The 10,685-nt window shown below is 36.0% G+C and overlaps 1 protein-coding gene across 3 annotated transcripts in view; it reads left to right on the top strand.

The window, feature by feature from the left end:
• Window positions 1–2,694: 2,694 nt before the first annotated feature.
• The window catches only part of LOC102592080 (nipped-B-like protein B), a 19,309-nt gene continuing 11,318 nt past the window's right edge, over window positions 2,695–10,685 (top strand). For 2 of the 3 annotated variants that reach the window (XM_006343094.2, XM_015306813.1), the window contains exons 1-7: window positions 2,695–3,116; window positions 6,923–7,032; window positions 8,573–8,700; window positions 8,770–8,863; window positions 8,945–9,201; window positions 9,504–9,611; window positions 9,762–9,873. In XM_006343094.2, coding sequence (XP_006343156.1) covers window positions 2,878–3,116; window positions 6,923–7,032; window positions 8,573–8,700; window positions 8,770–8,863; window positions 8,945–9,201; window positions 9,504–9,611; window positions 9,762–9,873 — 1,048 coding nt within the window. In that variant the 5' untranslated portion in view covers window positions 2,695–2,877. The remainder of the gene's footprint in view (window positions 3,117–6,922; window positions 7,033–8,572; window positions 8,701–8,769; window positions 8,864–8,944; window positions 9,202–9,503; window positions 9,612–9,761; window positions 9,874–10,685) is intronic. The other variant, XM_015306812.1, reaches the window with a different exon arrangement.

Raw genomic sequence — 10,685 nt, forward strand, 5'->3', positions numbered from 1 at the left:
TTTTTTTTCGAATGATGATCCCAGGATTTAACTATAAATAAAATTTCATTTAGTTGTTGTAAACCATATGATTTCCACTATTCGTATTTTGTGATCTTCTAAGATCACGAGTTCTAAAGAGTAATAAAACCAAACTTTTTTCGTGACACCGTCAACTATTAATATTAGACTGATCGGACTCATTCTATTTGCCTATCTTATTTTTTTACTTTAATATTGTATTTACTATTTTTAATCTTATTTGCATTTACAAAACAAGTTAGTATATACAAACCTCGTATTTTGATAATCTTAATATACGTGTTCTTGAATCATGTCTATAAATTTTAAAGATAAATAGTTTGACGTTCACGGTGTAAATAAGATAACTGTGGTATTATGTTGACCTACTTACTTTTGAATAATCAATTTACATAAAATAATAATTATTATGCCTTAAATCCAAGCAAGCTCGATCCAATTATATGAAATTTTACCGATTATATTCATTTTAAGCATATTTTGATTTAAAAATATTTTTCAAAAAATAAGAGTTGCATAATTTATACATACCATTAAATCATATAATTTATTTAATAATATTGGTGAAAGTTTTCTAACATGAAAAGTGTGAACTTAATCGTCATTGTTCTCATTACTACAATTTAACTTCCCCAATCCTTTAATTTCTTAAAATCTTCTAACACTATGTTTGGATGGTTGTTACATATTATCTTATGATGTATCGTACCATATTGTACTGTAATGTTTTAATGAATATAATAATTGGAGATATTGTATTGTTCTTTCGTTACGTTACATAATGTTAAAAATCAACAATGTAAATGATAAATTATTGGGAAAAGTAGGGTATGAAGTAGAACTAATATAAAAAAAGAGAGGAAAATAACAAAATAAGATTATTAAGTACTTCCTCCGTTTAAAAAAGGATGACCTAGTTTGACTTGGAACAAAGTTTAAGAAAAGAAAAAATATTTTTTAATCTTGTGGTTCTAAATTAAAGTTATGTCAAATGTACCAAAATGTCCTTTAATCTTGTGGTCTTAAACATGCCACGTGGAAAGTTGAAGTTAAAGTGTTGTCAAAAAAAGAAATGGATAATTCTTTTTGAAATAGGCTAAAAAGGAAACTAAACCATTTTTTTTGAAACATAGGAAGTAAATAAAGACAAAATGAAAAGAAAATATAAAGTAAAGACATGATCAAACTAAGGCGAAATGGTCTGGTGGACCCTTATACTTGTACCAGTTTGTATTGTGAACCCTTCTATTTATCCCTTTATCATCTGGACCCTTAAACTCAATAAAACACAATCTAACAAATCTTTCTAACCATTGACCAAGCTTATGTGTCTTTAAGATGGCTGAGTTGGCGAAAGTGTGTGACTTCACGCACCGTAAGGCGAGTGAATAACTTTTCTTGGTTAAAAATATATTAAAATTATAAAAGAAATATTTTTTTTAAAAAAACAATTAATTAAAAAGTCCTTTCTTCCCCCACTACCCCTTCTTTTTGGCCATTTTCATCGCCTGACCAAACTTCTTTTTTTCTTCTCCACAGTTTATTAACATCTATTTAGCTTGGCCAATGATTCATCGCAGAGGGAGAAAGCGGACCAGCGCTCACCGGAGACCATTAAATCACAGTGGAGTGAGAGAGAAGTGGCGCTGGTGGTGCACGCCACCACTGTTTCCGCAGTAGAGTGTGAGAGAGAGGCGACACTAGCTAGTGGAGAGGAGAACGAGGTGGATGAGGGTGCGGTCATGGCGGTGAAGAGGTTTTTCGGCCAGATCGGCGGTGCGGTGGCTTAGGTTGTTGTTTTTGTGGAGGTTGGGGGAGGAAAGAATAATAGTGATGGTGTGCGACAGAGATGAAGACGGGTGAGGGAGAAACTATATGTGATTTCGCTAGCAAAAATGGCGACGACGACGAGTGCGGTCATGGCGGTGAAGAGGTTTTTCGGCCAGATCGGCAAAAATGGCGACGACAGCGGCGATGGCTTTCTCCGGTCGATTTTTGTCGTGAAACAGTGAAAATAGGGAGAATTGGATGTATGGAATTTCACTTTAAAAAATGCCAAAATAAATTAAAATGTTATTATTTTACCTTATATTAAATAATTTTGGTTAATAATTTTAAAAAATAATTATGATATGGCATTAATATATCTGACGTGGATATGACATGTCAATTATATAAAGGAGAGTGAGCTACACACATGATTGGAGGGACTTAAAAGTCTCAATTTAATTGAGTTTAAGGGTCCAAATGACAAATGGGTAAGTAGAACGGTTCATAATACAAACTGATACAAGTACAAGGGTTCACCAGACCATTTCGCCTCAAACTAAATGAACTATATATTACACAAAATAAGATTTTTGGTGTTACCGAACCATAGATAGAATGGGTAAGACCATCCAAACACAAGCAATTTTTGTTTCCAAATCTGCACTGTACTTTTTCCTTTGATCCAACGGATATTAATATTGTATGTAATTACTAATTTACTACTGCAAAAGTCCTTTTTCCCAACAAATTAGTACAAAAATTCCGTGAAAGGAAAAGAAATGGTACCAAACACAGTAATAACGTTTATGTGTACACCGGAAGGGTATTTTCGTAACTTGACAATCTAAACTATTTTTTCTTCTTGTATATACTACTACTTGAGCTGAAAAAATCCCAAATTTTTCTACTATTCTCTTTCCCCGCCATTTGTTTATCCGATTAGGGCTTTCTGCTTTTCCTCAAATTTGAAAAAACCTTAGATTCATACTCTCAAATCTCAATTTCTCCGATTTTCAGTTCTCTACAACTTGACTGTTACTTAACTGTGTGAAAGCCGTGTTTGCGGAGCTCCGGTGATTGATTCTAATGGCGAATTCAAGTGGCAATAGTGGTGTTCCTCAAGGTATAAGTTTGTCGAATACAGTGCACTCTGAAATTTCCCCGTCTTTGCCTTTGCCGTCACTTCCTGTCTTCTGCGGCGCACTCGATCACGAACTTAGGTTGTTCGACGAGCGGAGTGAATCCAGATCGTTGAATCGGAGTGACATACTCATTCACGCTAACAAAATTGCTGATCTGCTTCACAATACAGACGTTTCTTATTTGTGAGTAATTTTTTTTCTTTTTGATAAATTTATTTACCTTTTGGAATATTGACCTAGTTTAATTACACAATACAAGTCTTGTATACATATGTTCTGAAGATATTTTTGGTCTAAATTTTACTCATGCTCAACGCTTCTTCTTTTCTCTGGCTTGAGAAATTGCTTAATTTTAGGCTTTGCAGCATTGACTTGGTAGAATTACACGTTGTGTTTTTTCCTTTGGCCCAATTCAGTCAAGTTGATTCTATTCTATTCTATGGGTTGATCAATTTGGGGTTTTTTTAGGCTTTGCCACATTGTCTTGATGGAATTACATGTTATAAGTGTTGCAGATGATGGATATGTAATAAATTGATTGCCTATCATGTACAAACTCAGTTTGTGTGTCAAGTGATAATTATTCAATCTTCGTTGTCAGTAGCTGTAAAATGATCTATGTGACACTCCTCTAGAATTATTCATTTAAAATCTCAAAGTTTGAACGACTCCGCCTTTAAGGAATTAATTAGTTCAGGTTCTTCATATAACTTTTGGAATCTTTGGCACTTTCACATCCTAACTTACAGGGTTGCAATTAGGAAGTGATGTCAATTTCTTAAATATTTTGTGGTAAATCGATCATTTTACAATCAGAGAAAATAGGAAATGGAGTTACAGGAATTGGCCAATAGGCAGAAATGGAATTGCATTACAAATAGTTGATGGACCTCATATTTAACTTCCTAGTGTGCTTTTCTTCTATATTAAGGGTGTGTTCGGTATGGAGGAGAACATTTTTTTCCATGGAGAATATTTTCCTTCAACCCAAACACACCCTAATTCTAAAAATGAAAAACCAAATGCCTTGCATGTTCTGTCACTTAACAAACAAATTTTGACCTCATTTTAGGATTCGTGCATAGCCGGAAAGGTATTTGGTCTGTAGGTAGTTTATTATATCTGTAAGCTTTCTTTATCTGAAGTATCAAGATGCTCTGCCGTATCATTTGATAATTATGAGCAAATGATCAAGTTAGTTAATTTTCCTAGTTTGAGCAACCTCTTCTTCTTACCAAGTTGTAATTAGTTTGGGTTGCTCAACTCAGTTTCTCTATTTTCCCATCCACTTATGTTGTCCAGAAAGATTTCACGACCAGGTTAAAAGGTGGGAGAACTAGTTGCAGATGAATTAGAATTTATTTTTTCTAAACCCTTTTTTTGATGGCTGCAAAGGAATACTTATTAAAAACTGTGTCTTTTTAGCTGGACTGAAAATGTGAGACGTCCAAAAACTTGAAGGTAGTTGAGTGGGAATTTTTTTTTTTGAAATTGTTAACTTTGTGTATATTGATATGAACAGATCAGTACATGGGCTGTACTAGGGCCATATTTACAAGTAATTCCAGAACCTATGATCCTGTGTCTATAATGAGTTTAACACATCAATAATAGATACAGGATCATTAGACCATATCTGATTACACCAAAAACATAGAATCAAGATACAATTCAATTTGATCTGCTCTATACTATTCTCTATGCTCTCAAAACACCTAGCATTTCTCTCCTTCCAAATTGTCCACCATATGCTGGCTGGTATAATTCTCCACCTACTTCTGCTTCTTGCTTGAACCCCAGCTTCTTCCCAGCTTTGCAGGGTCTCTATAACCTTTCCTGGCATAGACCAAGAGAAACCTTTAAGATTTAAGAATAGCCTCCAAAGCTGGTCTGTGAACTTGCAGTGGAGGAACAAATGTCTAACAGTCTCTGCTTGTTCTCCACAAAAAAACACATCTGGGGCATAAAGTTATCCCCTTTTTCATCAGATTATCTTGTGTAAGGACAACTTCCTTAGATAGGAGCCAAGTGAAACATGCTACCTTGTAGGGTATGTTCACCTTCCATATAGTTTTCCAAGGCCAGTTGACATTCTACAGATTGTGATTATTCAACCATCTGTATGCATTGCCAACCTTGAATATTCCTTTGTCCCTGCCCTTCCACCAAAGCTCATCTTCCCCTTCTTGTGTTCCTTTAAACTGTCCAATAGTGTTTAAGAATTCTGCAACTCTTGTGATTTCCCAGTCATTTACTTGCCTTCTGAAATTGATTTCCCACCCATCAGGCTTCCACAATTCAGCAATTGTTCTTTGCTGATTTAGCATTAAATTGTGGATGTCTGGATAGATATTCCTTAGAACCCCCATTTCATGCCAGTCATCTTCCCAAAAGCTTGTCTTTTCCCCATTCTTGACTTTAACCTTGGTATTGATCCTGAAGTCATCCCACAAGACCCTTACTTATCTCCACAGATTCACTCCATATGGGGAGATTACTTCCTTTGTCATCCATCTATTTTCTCCCTCATACTTGGCTTTTATGACCTTTCCCCATAGCAGTTGTTTGTCATTAGCATACTTCCATAACCACTTCATTCTGAGAGCCTTGCGATGATTCTACAAATTTTTAATACCCAGAGCCCCATACTTTTTTTCTATTATAGGATCTGTCCACTTTACCAGATTATAACCTTTCCTGTCCTTGTTTCCCTGCCATAGGAACTTCCTTCTGATCCTGTCTAATCTGTCAGTAACCCCTGCTGGAATGGGAAATAAAGACATCATGTACGTAGGCATAGCATCTAGAACTGAGTTGATAAGAGTTACTCTTCCTCCAAGAGACAAGTATTGCCCCTTCCATCTAGCCAGTTTCTTCTCACATTTCTCTATTACATTGTTCCATATCTCTTTTGACATTGATTTAGCACCCAAAGGCATCTCAAGGCATGTAGTTGGGAGAGCCCCAACTTGTCCACCTAGGATAGTGTTCAGTGTCTCCATGTTATTTACTTCATTAATGGGATAAAGAAAACTCTTGCTCCAATTAAATATGTAACCCAGAGATTCCTTCAAACAGGACCAATAGTACTCTCAGATATCTGAGTTGTTCTTCTGCCCCACAAAAGATCAGTGTGATAAGTCACTTCTAAACTTTCCCTTTCATCTCTGGCCACATCAAAACCTCTCAACCAGCCATTTGTATTAGCTATTTGAGCATGTTGTTGAGTCCCTCCATAACTAGCAAAAAAGGAAAGGGGACAGAGGATCCCCCTGCCTGAGGCCCCTTTGAGCTCCAAAGAATCCTGTTGGAGCACCATTAATCAAAACAGAGAATTTTATTGAAGATATACAAAATTTTATCCAGTTGATCCACTTAAGCCCAAATCCCATCTTCTCCGGGACACAAGGAGAGATGGAAGATTGTCCCTGCTTGCATCTAGTGGACAATTTGGAAGGAGAGAAACCAGAGATGTTTTGAGAACAAGAGCATTCCCTTCCAAAGTATAAAGATGAACTATTTAGCAACCTTTTACTTTTGGTGTATCCACTCTGTACCTAAGGATATAGGGGACATTACCCTATTTTTAGACAGTTTATAAGGGATGTAGGTGATAGATTTTGTTTTGGGCTGTTCCTTCATACTTTTGATGTAATTATGTAGGAGCACATTATTGGTGTACTCCTTTTGTTTATAATACCAGTTAACCTTCTAAAAAAAAACTTAAGATTTTCAAAAAGTTCTACCTTTTTCAAAGTAATTAATTGAGGGTATAATAGGTAAAAAAGTTTGTCTTTTCTTGATTTGTCAAAATGGACAAGTAATTAGGGACAACTAAAAAACAAAAGTGGACAAGTAATTAGGGACAGAGGGAGTAGTAACCTTCTACCCTAATTTGTGTACTCCACACCTTCCCACCTTAAAAGTAGACCATAGAAGGAAAAAACTTTCCACTGTGTATCTTTGACTTTATCAATCCTTATATGCAGGAACCTTAGAGCTGATGCAAGTCCTCAATCTCATGGCTTTGTGGGACACCTTGACCTGCATAATGAAGTGCTTACATGTAACTCTGAAGCCTTTGCTCTAATAAATGCAGGTAAACAAGGTCTATAAAGCTGATTTCATTGTTTTCTATCTTATGTGTTGGATTTTTACATGTCCAATTGGCTCGATTGAATTCTGTGCAGAAGTACAAGTCTTTTCTCTTATTTGAATTACATAACATTTTGACTGTGCTTATGGTACAAGCATCCTTTTGCTAATCTGATTTGTCGCACCAACTAATATTTACCCATATTTTTCTTCATTCTCTTGCAAGGGCTAAAACTTGTTTCTGGTCAAGTTGTTTACTTGTTTTAGATGATTTGAGTTTGTAATTGAAGAAAATCGTGTTGTATTTGGTGACAAGAATGTTTGAAATCCTATGTTGAAATCAATTCGATACTTCGTGCTTCCTTGCTCATAATGATAGACTCCCATCTGAAGTCATCACGTTTCCATTGAATGTTAGTATCTCATGAAAGTGTAACTGTTTCCAAAACGATTTATGCAGATCCACCCATTGCCTTAAAAGTTTTTGCTTGGTTGTTTGAATTCTTTCTCAGTAACAAGATTTTGATTTTAACTTTTACTCCTGGGATTTACCCTTTTGTTTTGATCAGTAAGCGAGAGATCTTATTAACAGTATCAGGACTCGGACACCAGGATGGTGATTTATAAGAGTAGTAGTCCCCTGCCCAAAAGAAAGGAGGGAAAACCTCTGTAAAAAGTTGGTTCTAGTACCATGATGAAGTAACGAAATCTAGCATTTTGTATCTATCATCCACATCTTGGAGCTTACACCATGGTGCCAGCATACATAAACATCTGAATTTCAGGTCCAGTACAGTAGTTGCCTTTCCGTCAAGCATCTGGAGTTCCTCTCTCCATAGTACCCATCCATGCCAACTGGTATAGTCTTCCATAATACTCTCAGTGATTTGTTTCTTCCTTTGAGCGTCAACATAGCAGTAGCTCATTACAGAGTGAGGCATCAGAAAATTCACTTTGAACAGACTTGGGAACATACTCCAAAGTTGATTGGCAACCCAACAGTGTAGGAAAAGTGGCTTCCTTTTGTTCCTGATTGCTGCATAAGTAGCGTCTATCGCATAATGTGATTCCCCTCATGAAGCAAGTGTCATGTGCCAATTCCCGCAAAAACTGCCACTTTGTGTGGTGGTGCTTTTGATTTGCATATTTTCATCCAAACCAATTCTGGGAATTGTTTCTTCTCTGCTTAGCCATATGTAGCAAGACTTAACAGATAAAGCTTCCTGTATTTGTCCCTCCTAACAGAGAATCTGTAGTTTCACTATTCAAAGACACTTCTTCCAAAATATGAAGCAGCTTGGCCATTGTATTTCCTAGTCAAAGAATTGTCTTCTAAAGTTTACATTACAATTGTGGTTGTTCCAACACTGGTAAACAGATAATCAGCATCCAGAGAAAAGCTATTCATGGGATTTACTTTAGAACATGTTATTGTCTTGGGTTCTGTAGAAGTGTTTCTCTATTTCTGCATTTGAGTGATATGTTTCATTAAGTGTTTGATGTTACTTGGGTTTACTATATAGCACATTGTTCAAGTTTCTCAGGCCCCATTAAGGAGACTGCACGAAGTCGCAAGGCTAATTCAAATTCTCTTGAGAGTATACCTGCTGTCGAACTTCCACAACAAGGCACTGTAGAGATCCACAATTATCAGCACGACCATGTTATTAGTGTAAGTTTGAAAATGGCCGATCCAGTGGCTAAGTCATTGTGTTTACTAAAATCAAGCAATTGATTGCAGGATGTTACTGCATCTTCTAGGAAACCAAAAGTCAAGAAGAAAGGAAGGGAGAGCACCTTACTATCAAGTGGCCCTGATGCTTCTGAATGTCAAGGTTCCCTTTTCGTCACTGCACTTTTTTTTTCCTTACCTCTAGATGGCTATTCAATGAATTGGGAATATTTCCTGTCATTAGATGCAGTTGCAGCAGGTTTTTGTGAGATGTTGGAAGATTTTTGTGGCAGGGCAGAAATTTTTAGTGATGAGCGGGAGGAAAGAGAATTTTTAGCAGTGTCTGTGGCAGATCTTAAAGTTGTCCTGAGGGAGATCACATCTATCCGAGCAAAGAAAGCACTGAATTCGATTCCAGTTGATAATCTAGTGAGATTTCTTAGGGTCTTAGATCACCAGATTCATCGAGCAGAAGGTTTATCAATTAATGATTGTGAACTTGTAAGTTAGCAATTATGCATTTCATGTTATTCTTTAGACTTACAGTACAGATAATGCCTCTTTAGTTTCTTATATAATTTTCTCTTTCCAGTTAAAGATTGCAAGTACCGACTTTGGCTTCCATTATTTTCTTGTAACCGACCTTTTTCTGTTTGTTACCTATGGGTGGGTAGTGGGTCATGTCACTGTCTGGAAATCATGGCTCTTGTCAACATGCCACACTTCTAAATTTGTTAACGATAGTAATAACATTGTCATGGCCATAGTCAATAATAAGGTTTTGGTTTTCCCATGTTATGCAGATGGATGCAGAGGTTGTGTCATCGATTTTCTGTGCTTTAGAGTCCATTCATGCAGCTTTAGCTATAATGGCTTACAATGGGATGCCTAAGCAATTGTATAAAGAAGAAGTATGCTCTTAACTCTTTTTTGTTTTTTCCTTTACTGAATATATCTTGTAAATTACAAATACAGATTTCATTTTGATTCTTGTCTTGGTATCTTTGCACGTCTCCTTTTAGTTTGTTAACTTTTAAGCTGACCTTGATCTTTGGTACCAGATCATTGAAAGAATCGTGGAGTTCTCCCGGCACCAAGTTATGGATGTTATCTTTGGTAGTGATCCCGTGTACCGTGCACTGCACAAACCACCCGAGATAGGGATTCCTGAAGGTAGAGTTCTGAGTACTAGATTATTGATTATTAGTGTACTAGGACTCTATTTGAATTGAATTAAAAAATGACATGGAGAGAAATTCTATAGCTTGCAGAATACATAGGAAGTAGAATTTAGAAGTGTTTACCCCTAGGCGTTCTTGTTGAACAAAATACTAAATGTAGGAAAGTTGAAGCTAATGTTAGTGTAATGGTATCTTAAGATTTTGAAACTTCTCGGTGGTGTCTAGAATTAAATTGTTTGCCTTTGTGTTAATTGGAGATCGTTTAAAGAATCTTCTGCAGAGCTGAAAAATAGGTTGGGAACTCTAGAAAGGAGTTTTGAAGTTTTCCTAACTTAAAAAAGGATGGAGATACAGTATATTTAATTAGATCTAACCATCAATCCTCAGTCTGAAGTATTTTACCTCTCCTTCAGTCCATATTTTGAACTTCTATGCTGCCCATAACTATTGCTGGTCCTTTTCTCTCATCACTCTACCTTTCCAATCTTTGCTTTCACTGTTTACAATCTTTCTAAGAAAGTCATTTTCAAAAAAAAAAATCTTTCTAAGAAAGTGACAAAACTATCCGATGGTTCTGTAATCGTTTTGTGTTGATGAGTATTTAATTAGATCAGTCTAAAATTGGCTTAGTTTCTTGGAATTAATGTAAACTTAGGTAAAGATAGGGCACAACCAAGGAAAAAGATCCAGATAGATGATATCCACTAGTTGAGAATAGGTTTTAGTCTTTTAGAGGACCTCTAATATTATTACATTATTGTTATATTTATTTGGGAAAAGGGTCTGAAAAATACTCCAACTTTT

This window comes from Solanum tuberosum, unplaced genomic scaffold, assembly GCF_000226075.1.
Source record: "Solanum tuberosum cultivar DM 1-3 516 R44 unplaced genomic scaffold, SolTub_3.0 scf00041, whole genome shotgun sequence".
NCBI classification, from domain to species: domain Eukaryota; kingdom Viridiplantae; phylum Streptophyta; class Magnoliopsida; order Solanales; family Solanaceae; genus Solanum; species Solanum tuberosum.